Here is a 20,102-nt window from a genome sequence, read left to right on the forward strand (position 1 = left end):
TGTGTGTGTGTACGGGGGGGTGTGTGTGTGAGTGTGTGTACGTGTGTGTGTGTGTGTGTGTGTGTGTGTGTGTACGGGGGTGTGTGTGTGTGTGTGTGTGAGAGTGTGTGTGTGTGTACGGGGGTGTGTGTGTGTGTGTGTGTGTGTGTGTACGGGGGTGTGTGAGTGTGTGTGTGTGTGTGTGTGTGTAGGGGGGGGTGTGCGCTCACTGAGGTCTCCATGATGGTCCTGTCCTTCCCCTCGCTGTCTTCATCCTCGTCTTCGTCGCTGAACTCGGCCGCCGCGCTCTCGATGAACTTGAACGCCTCCAGAACCGACGCCGAGTCGCTCAGGTCGGGTTTCCTGAACGCAGAGCGAGAACCGGGTCACGACCCCTGACCTGCGACCTTTCACCCTGTCTATCGACTACAAACGCTTAGTTTCCTCACTACACGAGCAATGTAGAACCGACAGGACCCTCTAAACTAGGGCTGCACAAATTGAGGAAAATATACGATAACGTTGTCGAATATTACGGTGACAATATGACCTGTGATAAATAAACGAATAGTGAAGTGTACACAGCTCTAATGTCTTTCTTCTTTAGGTACACTGCTAACATAGATCCCAGATAATGACAATGAACATGTCCACGGAAAAACAAAAAGACTAAATACATTATTTCCAACATTCTTTTATAGAACAAATTTCACATGAACAGCCAATCAAAATTTAACATTACATAAATTACATTATGTCAAAATTAAATTAAACGCTATCCACCGCAGTTCAAGCAGTCAGTTGCAATATGTTCATCTTGCACGTTCAAGTCTCGATGACGATAAATACACGATACATATCGCGCAGCCGAACTCTAAACAGAGGTCAGAGGTCAGCAGGTCACATGACAACAGCGTAAACCCAACAGGGACGACGCGACGAGGCGGCGCTCCAGGCCGCGGTGCCGCCGGTTCAGCAGAAAACCGCGCCGGGAGAAGAACAATGAAGCCGTCTCAGATCGCACTCCTCCACCTCTGCAGACCGAGCGATTACAAGCGTCTCCGCCGTTAGCGGGAGCCCATTACACCATTAGCAGCCATTAGCATATTTGACGACATTAAACAGGCGCCGTTAACGAGCTTTAATTAGCGGGTGTGTACGTACGCACGCCTCGGAGAACGTCGAAATGTACCGGTCTTTTTTTTTCCTCCTTTCAAAAGCGGCTCTTTTCCAACGGAGAACGACGGCAGGCTGTGTGCGGTTTTTTTAATGTTCTTGTTTTGTTAACAGAATCTCTCCTTTCCCAGAAGAAGAAGAAGAAGAAGAAGCAGAAGAAGCAGAAGAAGAAGAAGAAGAAGAAGAAGCAGAAGAAGCAGAAGAAGCAGCAGCAGAAGAAGCAGCAGGCGTTGGGCAGCGGAGCTGAGTGCGTGAGAAATCACGAGCGTTCCTCGCCCGGCCGGTTTTACTTCCCCCCTCTCGCTCGGCTCAGCGAGCCGGAGACGGGGAGGAGGAGAGGTCAGACGGAGACAGAGCGGCGCGGCGCTGACGTTTATTCGGGCTGTGATTCACCGGCGCCCGGCCCCCGTGCGGTCTCGGCCCGCGGAGCGCGCTAACGTTCCCGCGGCGCCGGCCCGTAGCGAACCGGGCGGGTTCGTCTCTGCAACGCCGTCACGCGCGCTCAGTCCGCTCCCGCTGATCCGGCCAATCGGCTCGCAGCCTGAGTCGGCTCCGCCCTGCAGCCCGACAGATTTGAAACCGCTCGCATTCTAAAGAGAGTTCACGTCAAACTTTGACACACGAGCGTCGTCCAGCAATTTACGGTTTTTTGGATTGCTTTACATCGTAGCCAGCTAGTCACATAACCAGTCATATGAGAAAGAGTCACTCCATCCATGAGGTGCTGGTAGCAGCAAGACAATTTAGGCGTAGGAGCAGTCCTCAACTGACTCCATCACAATTAAAACCACACACTTACAAACTTACCTTAGAGGATCCTACTAATTAGCATCCCAATTAAATCTGTGGCTGTTGAATGAGGTGTGCTTTGTTAGGGTTGGAGTGAAAACCTACAGGACAGTAGACCTCCAGGAACAGGGTTGGGCAGCCCTGCTCTAGCTGCTGAATGAGGTGTGCTTTGTTAGGGTTAGAGTGAAAAACCTACAGGACAGTAGATCTCCAGGAACAGGGTTGGGCAGCCCTGCTCTAGCTGTTGAATGAGGTGTGCTTTGTTAAGGTTGGAGTGAAAACCTACAGGACAGTAGATCTCCAGGAACAGGGTTGGGCAGCCCTGCTCTAGCTGTTGAATGAGCTGTGCTTTGTTAGGGTTGGAGTGAAAACCAGACAGAACAGTAGACCTCGAAGATGAGCTCTCCCCGCCCCCCGGTGCATTGTGGGTAGCTCACCCGATCATGACGCTGCTCTGGAGCGACTCCGTGCCGTTGACCATGGGCTCGGGGTTCCTGTCGGAGGGCCGCTCCCCCGTGTCTCCGGCCAATCCCAGCAGAGCCTTCACCCGCTGGGACTTCACATCCAGGATGGTGTCCGTGTAGCCCACCTCCTGCAGGTACCTGGGCGAGGCAGGGGGGAGACGTTCAGGGGACAGATCTAAGGTAAATGGTAAATGGTAAATGGTTGGCATTTATATAGCGCCTTTATCCAAAGCGCTGTACAATTGATGCTTCTCATTCACCCATTCATACACACACTCACACACCGATGGCGATTGGCTGCCATGCAAGGTGCCGACCAGCTCGTCAGGAGCATTTTGGGGGTTAGGTGTCTTGCTCAGGGACACTTCGACACAGCCCGGGCGGGGGATCGAACCGGCAACCCTCTGACTGCCAGACGACTGCTCTTACTGCCTGAGGCAATGAGACGACTGCTCTTACTGCCTGAGCCATGTCGCCCGGTCAAGTCCTGGCTATATTATTCCCCCGACTCTCTCAAGCCGCCACCTAATCACCACCTGATTAGACAGGCTAAAAAAAAAACGAGTCCAAACCACACCAAAGGCCAACATTAGCTTCTGATTGATCAGAAACCACAAAAACCTGCAGGCACTGTAGCCCTACAGGACCGGAGTTCGGGTTTTTGATCCTCCTTTCGAAACCAAAGCCGAAATCCCTTAGGATTCATATTGGGCCGGGGACTGAAAACGGTTAATTTTACATATATAGTTTAAGATGGTTACGAAAAATCGACTAAATCGAAGAATTAGTCAGAAAAGTGAACTCTGACTTTTACATTACATTACATTATTGCCATTTGGCAGACGCTCTTATCCAGAGCGACATACAGTTGATGAGACTAAGCAGGAGACAATCCTCCCCTGGAGCAATGCAGGGTTAAGGGCCTTGCTCAAGGGCCCAACGGCTGTGCGTAGCTTATTGTGGCTACACCGGGATTAGAACCACCGACCATGCGTGTCCCAGTCCTTTACCTTAACCACTACGCTACAGGCCGCCCTGACTTCAGCTCATCTTTAAACGTTGTGATTTTCACACTAGCCGTGGGAGTCTGCATTGTTTTGCACCGGCGCCCTTCCGACAGCCTTCTAACTCGACCCCGCTCCACAGCAGGTGGTACTTCGTCGAGCGCGGCACTCCGAGCCAGTTCAGCCGTAATCGCCCGCGCGCGCGAGTGAGTGTGCCAGCTGCAGACGGGGTCTCGGGAGAACGGCGCGTACGAACCGGCGCCATTACTGAGGCCCGGCTATCCATCAGCCCCGCGTCACCATCACAGCCCCGTAAAAGACCTCTCTCCCCCCCCGCCGTCTGGACGAGGCAGCGCGCGCCTGATCCATCAGGACAGCGACAACAACGACGGTGTCGGAGAAAGACGGCAAGCTCAGCTTTCGGCTCCTATTCCGCTTCGGCCGAGGGGTGGGGAAGTGCTGTGAGGATGTGTAGATACGCACGTCCACTGTTCCTCTCTCAGAAACGGCAGAGAAATCAAGTGCGCATGTGCAATGGTGGACGACTGAGAGATAAATAGTGCATAAGCAGATTTAAGCATGATGCAATTTCACCTCTAGGGTGGACCTCTCTCTTTATAGTTACTCGCTGGTAACACCCAATAGCGAGGCGAGGGCTACAGCACTGTGGACCAATGAAAACCCCCCCCCCTGTGATGCTACCAATGGCTAAATACTGTGATTGTGATGTCACAGTCTGGGCCGGCAACGGCTAGAATTCCGCACCGAACCCACAGAGCACATTGCGACACTCAAAACCAGTGCTTTTCCCAGAATGCACCACTCAACCAACACATCTTTTTCACTTCCTTTTCATTTTTTTGCCAAAATTCGGAACTCATCAAAAAGCAATTCACAACCACAAAACAATGGTTCAAAAAAAAATAAATAAATAAATAAATAAATAAAAATAAAAAAGGTTCGGCCTGCATACCACACAAGCTTTTCCCAGTTAAACCAGTTAAATGGCAGTTGTGTCTGTAGCAACATGTCAACTGGGGAGTTTTCAGGACAGCCCCCCCCCCTCCCCTCCCTAGAGTCCACCACAGCCTCCACAACACTCTATCAAGCAAACACCACTGGATGACTGCAAGACGGATGGCAGCCACCAAGCGGAACCCTCGCCCGGAGTCTTCATCTCACTCAGGAACTAATTTATCGGCGCGCGGAAAATCGATTCTCATACACCGAGGGCACAATCCCCCGTCTACACACAGCGGTGCCCTGGAAGCAGGCTGGGCAGACTGCAACACACTATAATCAGCACACCTGCCCCAGGCACTGGGAGGAGGCTGGGTGGACCGGTCAGCACCAGGAACTGTCAAACCTTTTTTTAAAATAGTACTCCTGGCACCAGTATTTATAAAGCTTTTCAGGGTTTGGAGCGCTGCACTTGGAACAGTTTGGCCAAATGATAAGCCGACTGTAAGCTTATAAAAGATGCATGGATATAAGATGGCCGGATGTGGACGTAGAAAATCCTAGACAAGCATTCCTCTAATGAGATGCTCTCCATTTGCATTTGCACAGCACAGCCTCGAGGTCTGTATTGATTTCATAAAATGGTGACAACATCTAGAAACAATTAAATCGGTGACCCATTTTATTATTTCTATTATTTTGTTATTTGTCAGTAACGGTTTGTGTACGGATTAATACGGTGTGCAAACAGGCCGTTTAGATAACTGATACTGTATCGGAATTCACTGTAGTAACGCAGTCTCAGCCAATCAGCACCCAGGATCAAAACAAACCGTTTTATAAAGACTCTTACAGTCGAGCAGTGTAGCCGTCCAGCTCAGCATGGATTTGCGTTGGACATCGACGGGGGGAAACCTGATCCAAAACCCCACTCTGATTCAACGGCCCTTTAGTAATGCAGGCCCTGTTCATCAGTCAGGTCGGGCTTCCAGATCATAACGGATAAAATTCCGACATCGATCGGTAGGCTCGACTCCTGCCCGGAGCGTCGTCACGGATACGGGCTCTGGGACGTTCCGCTGACAGCGAAGCTGTGTTTTTGCGGTTTTCAGCCGACGGTCGAACGAGGACACAATGCGCAGTTCTTCTCCTGTAATCGTCCAGTGTCGGGACGGGATTCAGAACACCAAACATGGCCGACAGTCGCCAAACCAAACGCGCTCAACCAACAGGGCCTGACAGGCAACAAACGGACTCATCAACAACAACATACACATCAACCACAACATACTCATCAATAACAACGTACTCATCAACAACAACGTACTCATCAACAACAACGTACTCATCAATAACAACGTACTCATCAACCACAACATACTCATCAATAACAACGTACTCATCAACCACAACATACTCATCAATAACAACGTACTCATCAACAACAATGTACTCATCAACCACAACATACTCATCAATAACAACGTACTCATCAACAACAACGTACTCATCAACAACAACGTACTCATCAACCACAACATACTCATCAACAACAACGTACTCATCAACCACAATGTACTCATCAACCACAACATAGTCATCAACAACAACGTACTCATCAACCACAATGTACTCATCAACCACAACATACTCATCAACAACAACATACTCATCAACAACAACATACTCATCAATAACAACGTACTCATCAACAACAACATACTCATCAACAACAACATACTCATCAACAACAACATACTCATCAACAACAACGTACTCATCAACCACAACATACTCATCAACAACAACATACTCATCAACAACAACGTACTCATCAACCACAACATACTCATCAACAACATATTCACCAACAAAAACGTACTCACCAGCAACATACTCATCAACAAAAACACACTCATCAACAACAACGTACTCATCAACAAAAACACACTCATCAATAACAACGTACTCATCAACAACAACGTACTCATCAACCACAACATACTCATCAACAACAACATACTCATCAACAACAACGTACTCATCAACCACAACATACTCATCAACAACATATTCACCAACAAAAACGTACTCACCAGCAACATACTCATCAACAAAAACACACTCATCAACAACACACTCATCAACAACAACAAGACACATAAAACCTACACCTCCTCGCTGCAAAACTATCACCATTAACAGGAGAAGACCAGCAGGACTAATGAAGCGGTCCAGAAGTTTTACTGTCACAACAACGCTGTCGAAACAGACATTCCAGGTCACGGGAAAGCAGGAGCCCAGGAAAAAACGTTATTATTTTACGTCCATCGTCTCCGTTCCCTGAGGAAGGGAACTCCAGTAGCACCTCTTCACAGCGTTTAATGAATGACTGCCGGAGTTTGCCAGGAGAGATTTAGAGGGTATTATCCCAAACATCTGGGAGAGGAGAAAACCTCTGTCCTCTCCGGAGTGAGTTAGCATCCACATTATCACCAGCTCATTACTCCACACACACCTGGAGAAAACCCATCCGGAATAACACTACGGAGAGACACACGCACACTCACACTCGCATACATACACACATATACACACACACATAAACACGCACACATACGCACCTGGAGAGAACCCATCCGGAATAAAACTATGGACACAAGCATACACACACTCACATGCGCATACATACACACATAGACTCACGCTCACACACACACACACACACACACACACACACACACACACACACACGGTAACAGTCTCAGGCTACGCAAGCGAACGAGCGATAAGAACGGCGGTAAATCGGTTCAGAACCAGCTCTACTCGTCTTTCTGTACGGTAAAACAAAAACGCAGAGTAGCTGGAACACCACGGATGTGTCAGCCGGGAAAACGCGGCCTTACTTTGAGGCGGAGAGGCAGCGGGTGTCCCGGGGAGCGCTGAGACGGAGCCCTTTGACGTCGGTGCGCTACGGATTTCGCTCCCGGCCCCAGGGTGCTCTGTGAGACCTGCGGAGGGGTGCTGAGGTCCATGCAGCTGTGCGTACGAGCGCGGGGTAAAATATCGTCTGGTACCAGCTTTTAGGTGGGGGAGGCTGGAGGGGGTGGAGGCAGGCAGGGTGGGGGCAGGGTGGGGGGGTTCCGGGCTCTTGCTGTACCAGCCTCTCCGGGCCTGAATGGAGCAGCACAATCCCGCATTCATTCCCCCCGTCTCTCCAACAACAGCGCTGCTCTCTCTGTCAGTCTCTCACACACACACACACACACACACACACATACACAAACACTCCCTCTCTCTGTCAGTCTTACACACACACACACACACACACACACCCTCTCTCTCTCACTCATAAACACACACACACACAGACAGACACTGACACACAGACACACACACACACACACACACACACCTGCTCTCTGTCTGTCTCTCTCTCACTCACTCACACACACACAATCAGAGACTACCACAGCACCACATCCCTCTGCTGCTAAAACACGAGAGCAAGAAGGCCTGTCTTTAACGCAGCCCATCGGCCGAGAGCTGAAAGCAGGCTATACCCACACTGGGGGACAGAGGAGTCGGAAGGAGCCCCACGATGCTACAGGAGAACGAGAGGCAGTGGCTAGGCCGGTTATATATGGAACGCCAGGAAGCGCTCTAGTGCAGGAGATGTAGGTTACTTCCTGTTTGGGATTCTTTACCCTTTACGGCGCGAGATATCACAGGAATGCGATTAGAATGTTCCAAAACTGAACGTTCCGAACTGAACATTCTAAATGGTGATGTAACAATCGCCGCTGGTAACCGAAGGCAACGGAGTTCTAGAACACAGGCTTCAGAATTTCAGGAAGAAAAATACCAAGATTCCAAAAGAACCTTACTCTTCAAAGAGTTCATTCTCTCTTGCATTCTCACTTTTCTCCCCTCCATCTCTCACTCCCTCCATATTTCTTTCCCTCTCCCTTACTCAGCTGGTCACGGTCCATTCTTCTCTTCTTCTCCTCTATTTCTACCTCCATTCTCTTAGTGGAGTGCAGTGAGTTCAGTGGTGCATGCTCTCTCTTCCTTTCCTCTCTCACTATCTCCCTCTCTCTGAGTCTGTGTGTCTGTCTCTCCCTCTCTCCACCTCCCTCCCTCCTTTGTCTTAGTAGAGTGCAGTGGGTTCAATGGTACTCTCTCTCCCTCCCTCTCCCTCTGCCCCACACACATCTGCCTGCATCTCTCCCTCATACCCTCCTCCCTCAACCTGTCTCTTTCTCCCTCTCTCTCCCTCTGTCCCTGTGTCACTCTCTCTCTCTCTCCGTCTGTCACTCCCTCTAGCTATGGGTTTCATCAGTGCCCATAGTGAGGAGCTCAAACAGAGAGTCCACTGCTGTTCACACAGAGCCACAAACACGCTGTATTCTCAGTAAATATCCCAAGCCCTGGTCCTGGTCCTGGCGAGCTACTGGGCGTGCTGGTTTTTGTTTTCACCTTAAAATCAGCACCCTGTTCAGACCCAGGTAACCAGGTGAGGTGAGATCACCGTGTAATCATCTGCTCTAATTGATCGATTAAGTGCAGATTAACAACGAAAACCAGCAGACCCTGCAGCTCTCCAGGACCAGGGTTGGAGACCCCTGCTCTGGCCCGAGCCAAGGCTACGATACCAACCTTCGGTCTCCCTGCCTCCCCAGTTAACGGGCAGGACGCTGGCGTTCGCACCGGGAGGTAACATGGCTCCAGGAGAGTGAGCGTTGACGGTGTGAGACTGATTGCATTATATGGTAAATGGTTGGCATTTATATAGCGCCTTTATCCAAAGCGCTGTACAATTGATGCTTCTCATTCACCCATTCATACATTACATTACATTACATGCATTACATTACATTAATGGCATTGGGCAGACGCTCTTATCCAGAGTAGCGCACAACAAAGTGCAAAGTGCATATCCATAACCAGGGAATTAGCAATTAGCAGGAATTAGCAGTGATTAGCAGTGTGTGTCCTTTTCACCTGTCAGATGACCAGCGCATTCAGGCCAAATGAACTGCGCTTTTCAGATGCCCTGGATCTCATTTGTCTGGTCTTATAATACAATTCTTATAATTAATTTCCACCACTTTTGACATTTTATTCAGAAACAGAGAGAGAGCGTGCAAAGTCATACCCTCACTCCCCTGCGTTTACCTTCTCTTTGTGTGTAACGCCACGGACGCCATGTTTTCCCCACTGACGTGCAGTACCGCCAACGCCCCGGGGAGGGCGCTGTTTCCCACCGTTCCAGTGAGCGCACAGCTGAGTGCTTTAGCCACTGGCCCCGAAAGCCACAATAGCTCAGGCGGTAAGAGCGGCCGTCTGGCAGTTGGACAATTGCCGGTTCGATCCGCAGCCCCGGGTGTGTCGAAGTCTCCCAGAGCAAGAAACCTAACCCCCAATTGCTCCCCACAAGCTGAATGGCGCCTTGCATGGCAGCCGGCAGCCTTTCACCCGAATGAGATGCAGTCATTGCTAGTTACAGTAAATAGGGTCCATTTCCCATATCAAACGGGTTCACCGTGCCGTTTTTGGACGACGGTTCTTTAAGTGGCGGCAGAAGCGGTGTAAAAATCAGCGCTGCGGTGAACCTTAACCTTTTTATAAGCGAGGTCACAAACATGTGATTAGAATGCTCTAACGCTGATGTCACAACCACTACTGGTAAGCTGAACATTCTAAGGCTGATGTCACAAGCGCTGAGTGAAAGCGCTGGGGTTCCAGAACACGGACTTCCCTGAATTCTCTTCAGAGGGTGACCTGAGGGCAGTGGGCGGGGCCTGCGGTGGGGGTTACTCAGGGTGGGACAGTTACTCACTGTCTCAGTAGCTGACGCCCCTGCTTCCAGGTGAGCTGGCTGTTCTGTGGCCCCGGAACCTCGTTCTCATTCTCGTTCTCGTTCCCTTCATCTGAAAAGCAAAAAGCAAAAAAGGACAGTGGTATAGACTGTGCCCAGAAAACACACGGCATTACATTACAGTTATTTGGCAGAAGCTTTAATCCGAAGCGACCCACAGTTGATTAGACAAAGCAGGGGACAATCCCCGCGGGAGCAATGTGGGGTTAAGGAGAAACAAATAGTCCTATGTAATGAATATACTCGAATACTTTACCACATATTCGCAAAAATACAAACCATTTCCGTTCAATTACTGCAATGCATTACACAGTTGTGAAATATATCTATCGCGTTTTATAGCAAGTCCAAATATTTATCATGTATTTCCTTGTCCTGCTTTTCTGTACGGGTAGTTCATTAGGTCAGAGAGCTGGGCCACAACAGCCCTTCTGAAGAAGACAGGACACCATTTGACCTTTGGCCAAATTTAGCGGTAGGTCACAGGTCAGATTCACTGTGATGCAAACCGTACTCTAACATACACGTCACTGCAAACACAGCAACGTCAGTAAAACAGAACAAGATTCTGAGGTTTATCAGCCAACGCTGAGTGAAACAATATGCGGATGCCTTCAGATTTTAAAAGGCCATAAGACGATACATTTATCAAAAATAGCATGAGGTAAGCAAAAAGTCAACCGCTCTGGGAATTAAAATGAATCTGGTGCCGGAACGTTTGAGCTTAATAAAACACCTCAGGGCAACTGTGAAGTTTATTCACAGGGAAAAGTTTCGCCGTGATGAAAATTAAATATCATCGTGAAAACGGGGACCGAATATTTCTCTAGGCAACCGTGTTGCGGAGATAGGGAGCTAGCACGTTGCTAGCGCCCGCTACGTTTCAATATCGAAGCTGACAGCAGGCGTCCACGCACCGTAAGTCAAAACGACGGGGACGAAGACGGCTCCATAAGTCAGGACTAAAACCGAGGGGGCAACTCCAGGCTAGAGCAAGCGATCCTTCGCAGGTCAGAGCAATTTCTCAGGCATCGATGCACAGACGCATTTATTTTTATCAATGGCTGGCAAGCCGCGAAACAGCTATGTTTAATTCATTCGACGCCGCTCCCTTCAGGCGTTTTCATAACCGGACATAAACTTCATCTTTAATGAGGAAAGGGAGGAATTTGAAGCTGGGAGAAGGTTTCAGCAGCTCGCTGCGAGGGAGAGGGGACGACAGGATGACGGGGAGGACGCCCGTGGGGGTGACGCTAACGCTACGCATGCCAAGCGCTAAAGCAACAGCAGGGACTACACATCCGCCTGAGAAGTCGCTCTGACCTGCGAGGATCGCTTGCTCTAGCCTGGAGCTGCGCCCCTGGGTTTTAGTCCTGACTTATGGAGCCGTCTTCGTCCCCGTTGTTGTTACGTAGTGTTTGAACGCCCGCAGTCAGCCACGATATTGAAACATAGCGGGCGCTAGCAACGTGCTAGCTCCCTATCTCCGTAACACGGTTGACAAGGGAAATATTTGGCCGCTGTTTTCATAATGATAAACTAAGAGAGACGACACTTGGAAAAGAACTGGGGCGAGCAATGATTTGGAGGTCCCTTAAGAAGTACCGGTGTGTGAAAACAGGCAGTGTTTAACGCTGCCGTTAACACTGCCAGCCAGGAACTCCACCCGCCAGAACACACAACCAGGCCTGCACCGGCGGCAACACCGTTCTGGACTGTGTTGGTCTCCATGACGACGCAACCTGAGCCGGGAACAAGATGGACGCCCCCTACGGAACGATTACCATCTTATTTTACCGGTTTAGGATTATTTCTCACCCTGGGCTTGCTTCAGTGGCGGCTGCAGACCAGAGTGGGATGTGCCATGTAAACACATTTGTATGCAGGCCTATTATTTACTTTTTTTGGATTGAGGGGTCTGGGGCACCTGTGCACTAGCTGGGACTGGGGGTTGGGGTGGGGGAGCGGCAGGCAGACGGATACACAACCAAACCCCATTTTTTTTTGCCAGAATGCCAGAGTCCTCACACCTCCCACGAACAGAGATGGGGGTCATAGGTCGCACAAAGCGAGGGGAATTTTACAGTGGAGCTGAAATTAAAGGTGTCCCAGCGTCAGGGGAAGAGTAGACATTTTCAGCTTCTTCCAAGGCTTACCTATTTCCGAGGCTCATACTGATCTAATCGTACTAATCTTGAATTTCAAATGGAGGTCAGTTAGCAAGGGAACCCCTCAAAAATTGTCAACAATTTAAAAGATGACAAAATAAAAACAACCTTCAGGAAGGTGGCTGCCACATCCGGAAGTTCAGCTGACGCACTAAAGCCAAACTTCTGCACAAACTTTCTAAAACATATACAGCAGCATGCGCCGGGATTCGGACCTCTTCCAAAAATATATAAGGAGCTGATTTATTAACAGACCGCTGCGTACATATCTTCAAACCTCGTTACATAATGTTAAATCGTCTTATCTTATCTCCTGAGCCAGTGGGTGCTCCATGCAGGCCAGCTGCGCTTTGCATGAAACGTAAATTGCAGGGAAAAGTGGAAATGCCAAACATAAAATTCCAGGAACTGACACGTGATTCCAAGCAACAGTGCTTCTCAAAAAAAAAAAAACGCCTTCTCAAAATATTTGGGAACTGGCAGGAAGGCAAGTCTTGCCACCTGTTCACACACTTGAGCGAGCCTGCTGTTGTTCGAGCTACCCAGAACGCAGGGTAACTGGACTCCCTACAGGAGGAGCAGGGCTTTGTTCTACCAGTTTACGTCATGCAGGTATTTCGATTCAACAACAACAACAACAAAAAAAATAAATAAATAAACAAGCACCTTTCCACATTCTTCCAGGATCATTGCCTTACTGTAAAGTCTAGCTATTCTTCCAGGATCATTGCCTTACTGTAAAGTCTAGCTATGCCAGCTTGGCCAGCTTTAAAATTGAGCTGGTCCAGTTGGTCATAAGCTGGTCCAGCTGAGAATGCACTGGTCAACCAGCATGGTCAAGCTGGGAGCTGGTCTGAACTGGTCAACCAGCTACCAGTTGTTTCAAAGCGTAGCTTGAGCTGTTTGTTTGTTTGTTTTTGTTTTTTTTAGCAGTGTGTGCTAAATTCTCGTTTCAAAAAGTCTAGTTTGGCGGAGTGGAAGAATGGAAAAGGAAACTCACCTGAGTCGTAGGTTGGGGGTTTCATATCTCCTTGGTTGAGCTCCGTTCCATATTTTAATTTATGGTATTTTGCTCTGGAAGAGAGAAGGGAAAAGGGGAGAGGGTTAATGATAAGAATACCAACGTTATTTTACACATCGTGTGTGGCTCAGTGTTAATAACAGCTGGCTGTCTTTGAACGCTAATCCTTCAAAACGTCAAACACTGCGGACGGCTACCTAGGCTAAATACAAGTCTGACGCGTCTATTGAATGTATCGTAAGCCGAATTATCATGAATAAACGCTATTCCTGTGTGTAGCCCAGGTCCAATCACTGCATTCGCACCGTACGGACGAATATACACAGCAAGATTTTTCACACACGCTAATCACTGGGGACCAAACTTCCTGTACGCGGTTATTCTCTAACAGACTAAGTTTAGACTAGGGCTAAACATCACTTGACGCCCACCGACTGACTGTTGTCAAAGATAGACCATCTTAAATTAGAAATGATCAAGAGGTGGATGATAGCAATATTACTTTTGATAAAGTTATGTCACCATTGCTAATGAGCTAACGCCACAGCGGCAAACTGCAGAGGTATCATGTGAAAGTGTTTAACGTTAGCTAATTAGCCAAGTTAAGCTAGTTATTAGTTTACTGTAGTCCGAGACAGGAGCAGGCAAACATCAGAGTATACAGAAAATGGAAATGAATTAAAATACTGTTTAGGGAGAAAACTGAATAAATGGGCCTAATGTTAGCTATAATTTATAGTCTAACCTTTTGTGCTTGTGCGTCCGTGTGCTAACATTTTTACATTTACATTTTACTCATTTGGCAGACGCTTTTAATCCAAAGCGATCTACAAGTGCAACCACCATAACGTTAAACATGTAGTCCGCATTTTCACACAGAGAGCACCACAATATCACACACATTCTGTTCGATGCCGTTTCAAACCCCGAGGCCTTGTCTACATATTAATTCCTGGATACAAATCCTCGGATATCAGAATCATTCGCACATCTCGCCAGACCCAATATTCCTTTAAACGGTGTTAAGAAAAAAAAAAACACACACAGAGTAGTTGCTGGGCAACCAAAGACACCATCAGACGGTCTGGAGGTTAAGCAATGTCGTTTCTCACGCCGTCCTCATCACAGAGTCGACACAAAACGGTTTTTTTCCCCTCCCTAACTTAAAATTCCACACACAGCCGTTTTAATCATGACCGTTGAAGGAAACGCGACGACACCTCGTAAAGAAAAAAAACGAAAAAGGACAATCTCTGACATAATGACGCCTCCTGTCTCCGCTCGTAAAAGAAAAACAGTCGCCAAGTAATCCCTGCACGCCTTTAGGGACATCAATTCACAAACAATGCTGTCCATAAAAACCCAATTAAGGACCGGGCATGTCCGCATTCTTTCCAAACCCATCTTTAAAACGCAAATAAATATACATGTATCAGACCAGACTAGATCACTTTTAGTCATTCATCAACTCAAGAACTCGTTCACACATCAAGCAACACTACAGAGCATACAGCTGAACTGCAACTCCTACGATAACGCGTACGTGGGATATGTGTGTGTGTGTGTGTGTGTGTGTGTGTGTGTGTTTGGGGAGGGGGGGCGCTGGTTGAATAATGACTTTTCTCTCCACTTCAAACAGTTTTACATAATGATTTCCAACATACAGCATATATTCTTTTTACATGGTACATACTGTGCCAGTTCTACTGCCTGTTATTCTGACAAGGCCAGAGTAAAAAAAAAAAAACAACCAAGGTGTCATTTTAGTACACTGCACATTTCTTGCCCATATCCACCCATTTTAAGATCATCATCCCAGATACAAAGGCTAACTTTACACTTCAGGGAGCCAAGGCCCAGGGGCACATTCCACGGAGCATATGTAGGGCTCCGGAAGTTTGCACAGCTAAACCTTCCACCTTCCGCAATTAGTCCGTCTCCTATTCTGGGCTCACGCTGGGTTTGCGTCAGTGGACTAGATAAGGTGCATATAGACTCTGACGTCTGAAATCTCCTGAATGTGATGGCTCTTCCCCCCCCCCCCACCCCGTCTTTAAGCCAGGATTCGACTCCACACCTTCAACGGGTGATGAAGATCGTGGAGGTTGAGGCAGAACCACCTGGACACCTGTAGTCAGACATGGCACAGACCGCTCCACGGCCGCTCCTCAGTCCAGCCACAGAGCGTTGCCCGACTGAAATCACACAGCGTTCGTGACTGTTCGATTGTTGACCAACAGACTGTGGTCGTTGTCCTTAGCAACAAAAAAAAAAAAAATGGACAATCACTTTTCTCTCCAAATTATCTCCGACAGACAGCCTTCATTTTTAACAGTGCGAAAGATTTCTACTGCATGTTATTGTGAGGAGGCCAAAGTCTAATGAGCGAGGGTGGGGGGGGGGGGTCATTCAGGCTAATTGTCAGTAGTTATATATTTCTGTATAACGTGCGGAGGTGTGTGGTGAAGCTCTCTTTAACACTGTACCCGACTGCAGTCTGCACACACACCGCATCATGCGCCAGTCATGAGGGGTAGGGGGCCAAAGGTCAAACAGCGGATCATCACGGCGACGAGAACAGGACGCACTCTCGCTCCCTCCCACTCTCCCTCCCTCTCCACTCAACGTGTCAATGCAACACAAAAATAACAGTTATTACTTTATTTATGTGGTGCCTCTCATGCGGAAAATCGCACAAAATTAAAAACGGAGACCAGCCGGGCAGGGGTGCGGACTGGACTGGCCCACCGTTCACAGAGTCTATCCGCTGGTTTGCGCCCCCTCCCCTCCATCCCCCCCCCCCCCATTCTCCCCCCCCGTCCTCCCCTCCATCCTCCCCCCATCCTCTCCCCCATCCGCCCCTCCCCAGAGCGCTGCGGGTGCATCGGAGCAGTGTCAGATCTGACGCTGGACGTCATTCGGGATAACGGCCATTTTGTAGTCCAGTGTCGCGCGACCAAAATAACTTCCACAACCATTCTGCTGAGCCATGTTTACATTAAAAGACTGAAAACTCATTCATCAAGCAAATGGGGGGGGGGGGGGAAATGATTGCTTGGGTTTGGAGTTCACGGTTTGCCGTTCCATTTCTGCTCCGTACCCAAGCGCAACGATCTCGAAACATGCATTCCGCCATGCGTAGAAACAGTCCCCCCCCAGAAACACAGCTGCGTTCAAGCCTGACCCAACTCTTTGGCCCGGGAGCAGTTCTCATGTCCGGAGAGACCCGAATGACATCATCTCCGTGGTCGTCGTTGTCATCGTCAGATCCCTTCCGGAGTCATGTGACCAGGCAGGGGGACGGGCGTGATGTCACCAGGTCACACACACACACTCACACACTCACACACACACACACACACACACACACACACACACACACACACACACACTCACACACTCACACACTCACACACTCACACACACATGTCCACATACATACATACACACACACACACACACACACACACACACGCACACACACATGCATACACACACACACACACACACACACACACCGAGGCGAAGAGCACAGGGCTAAGGGTGTGGGACGCGGAGAGCGTTACACACACCCAGCGCCGAAACAAAGGCACTATTATTTTTAGAAAATAAAGCAGGCAAATAGTTTCCAACAGCCCCGAGGGCAGGAGAGCGAACTCCCACCCAAAACACCTCCTGGAGCGGCAGCAGGAGTTGCTCGACAGTGCACCTGTGTTATCTGTGTCTTATTCACGCACCGTGTTATCTGTGTCTTATTCACACACCTGTGTTATCTGTGTCTTATTCACGCACCGTGTTATCTGTGTCTTATTCACGCACCGTGTTATCTGTGTCTTATTCACGCACCGTGTTATCTGTCTTATTCACGCACCTGTGTTATCTGTGTCTTATTCGCGCACCGTGTTATCTGTGTCTTATTCACACACCGTGTTATCTGTGTCTTATTCACGCACCGTGTTATCTGTGTCTTATTCACACACCGTGTTATCTGTGTCTTATTCACGCACCATGTTATCTGTCTTATTCACACACCTGTGTTATCTGTGTCTTATTCACGCACCGTGTTATCTGTCTTATTCACACACCTTGTTATCTGCGTCTTATTCACACGCCGTGTTATCTGTGTCTCATTCACGCACCGTGTTATCTGTCTTATACACACACCGTGGTATCTGTGTCTTATTCACACACCATGTTTTCTGTGTCTTATTCACACACCATGTTATCTGTGTCTTATTCACGCACTGTGTTATCTGTGTCTTATTCACATACCGTGTTATCTGTGTCTTATTCACACACCGTGTTATCTGTGTCTTATTCACATACCGTGTTATCTGTGTCTTATTCACACACCGTGTTATCTGTGTCTTATTCACGCACCGTGTTATCTGTGTCTTATTCACGCACCGTGTTATCTGTGTCTTATTCACGCACCGTGTTATCTGTGTCTTATTCACACCCCTGTGTTATCTGTGTCTTATTCACGCACCGTGTTATCTGTCTTATTCACGCACCTGTGTTATCTGTGTCTTATTCACGCACCGTGTTATCTGTCTTATTCACACACCTGTGTTATCTGTCTTATTCACGCACCGTGTTATCTGTCTTATTCACGCACCTGTGTTATCTGTGTCTTATTCACGCACCGTGTTATCTGTCTTATTCACGCACCGTGTTATCTGTGTCTTATTCACACACCGTGTTATCGGTGTCTTATTCACGCACCGTGTTATCGGTGTCTTATTCACGCACCGTGTTATCTGTCTTATCCACGCAACTGTGTTATCTGTGTCTTATTCACGCACCGTGTTATCTGTCTTATTCACACACCTTGTTATCTGTGTCTTATTCACGCACCGTGTTATCTGTCTTATTCACACACCTTGTTATCTGTGTCTTATTCACGCACCGTGTTATCTGTCTTATTCACGCACCTGTGTTATCTGTGTCTTATTCACGCACCGTGTTATCTGTCTTATTCACGCACCGTGTTATCTGTGTCTTATTCACACACCGTGTTATCGGTGTCTTATTCACGCACCGTGTTATCGGTGTCTTATTCACGCACCGTGTTATCGGTGTCTTATTCACGCACCGTGTTATCTGTCTTATCCACGCACCGTGTTATCTGTGTCTTGTTATCATGCCACCCTTTTCTGCTTACTGTGCGCACTACTATCGGCTTACGTTTGTATTTTTGCCGTCAGCTGGCGGAATAGGAGTACTGTGCACAAGTCTTAGATTCTTAGATACTCTCGATTTGTTTTCTGCATTAGTTTGTCAGTAGAAAAGAGCAAATTTGCTCTCTTAAAAAAATAAAATAAAAAGTAATGTTTGAGAATTTTTTGAATTTCATTAAATAAAGTAACATTAAGCAGTAGACCACTGTTCTCGTCCACTCGACCATCACAAAAAGAGGTCTGTCATTTGAATGTTTTCTTTGCATTTTAATGTCTTGACCTATAATGCTATCGGGTTTAAATAAAGTATATTATTATTATTATTATTATTATTATTATTCTGATAAAAACTTTATTTGAGGCCACTGGGAGTACCTGGAGAACTAAAAGTGAGAGATCTGCAGCCAGTCTGCAGAGGAACTGTGGCAAGTTCTCCCATGTCTCCAGCAGTACTGTACTTCACCGATTTCAGCTGAAGGGTCTCACTCCAAAAAGAGGTCTTATGTGACCTCCTCCTAGCAATAATCACGGCTGATGATAACGATGTTGATGATGATGATGATAATGACGATGAAAATTATGATGATAACGACGGCGGTGAAGATGACGACCCCAGTTTCTGGGAAACAGTCTTTGGTTTTTTGATTTTTAACAGGCTCAATATTCAGCGCGCATACGGAGCAGACGCCAAACATATTTGACAAACATCCCAAAATCTCTGAACACTGTTGTGTTGTACAGTACAGAGCAGGTGCAAGAAATTAAATGCTCCACCTAATTAGCATAGCCTGCACACGAACACAATCAAGCCAGACCCAAATAAAACAACACGCTCATTTACAATGCAAATGCCAGCAGTGTACCACCACAGTGGGACATGACAGAAATGTAGTGCTTGAAACAGGAATAAAAACTTCTTCAATAAGAAGAAGAATTATACACGCATAATGACACATTTTGTCTATGAAGTGCTGTTCATACACTCAATTTCCTTAATGTACCAGTGCTTTATTTAAATTTCCAGCAAAATCCACCTGAAATTCACATTAATAACTGTAAATAATGTCAAATGTGCCAATGATTAGTCATTAACTTAAACATTTAGAAAATGTGGAAATTTAATAGTGATAACTATCATTTACCCACCATCAATGAAGCCATTCTGGGAATTTCTGGGAATTTCTGGGAAAAAGGCCAGTGCCCTTATCAGATTTTGGCCGAGGCTGAGACGCTCCCAAACGTCTTACTCCAGGGGTAGTGTTACTGGCCCACCGACTGAGATTAAAGCATCGAGTCATCGGGATCATTTTACCAATACAACGGATACGACAGCCAGCTCCGACCAGAGGAATTCAGCCAATCTCAGTGGGTTTTTTTATCCTGGTTAAATAATGGAATAACAAAAATGATAATAATACAATTAAGCAGCTTTCCAGCAGCTCGGCTACACAGAATTAAACATTCCTTGCTTTCAGTTCCC

General features: G+C 47.7%; 1 protein-coding gene across 1 annotated transcript in view; it reads right to left on the reverse strand.

Moving 5' to 3' along the window:
- The window catches only part of strn (striatin, calmodulin binding protein), a 79,275-nt gene that overhangs the window by 17,659 nt on the left and 41,514 nt on the right, over nt 1-20,102 (reverse strand). The window contains 4 exon segments of the mRNA XM_061232826.1: nt 210-342; nt 2,382-2,546; nt 10,215-10,305; nt 13,422-13,495. Coding sequence (XP_061088810.1) covers nt 210-342; nt 2,382-2,546; nt 10,215-10,305; nt 13,422-13,495 — 463 coding nt within the window.

Source organism: Conger conger, chromosome 2 (assembly GCF_963514075.1).
Source record: "Conger conger chromosome 2, fConCon1.1, whole genome shotgun sequence".
NCBI classification, from domain to species: Eukaryota; Metazoa; Chordata; class Actinopteri; order Anguilliformes; family Congridae; genus Conger; species Conger conger.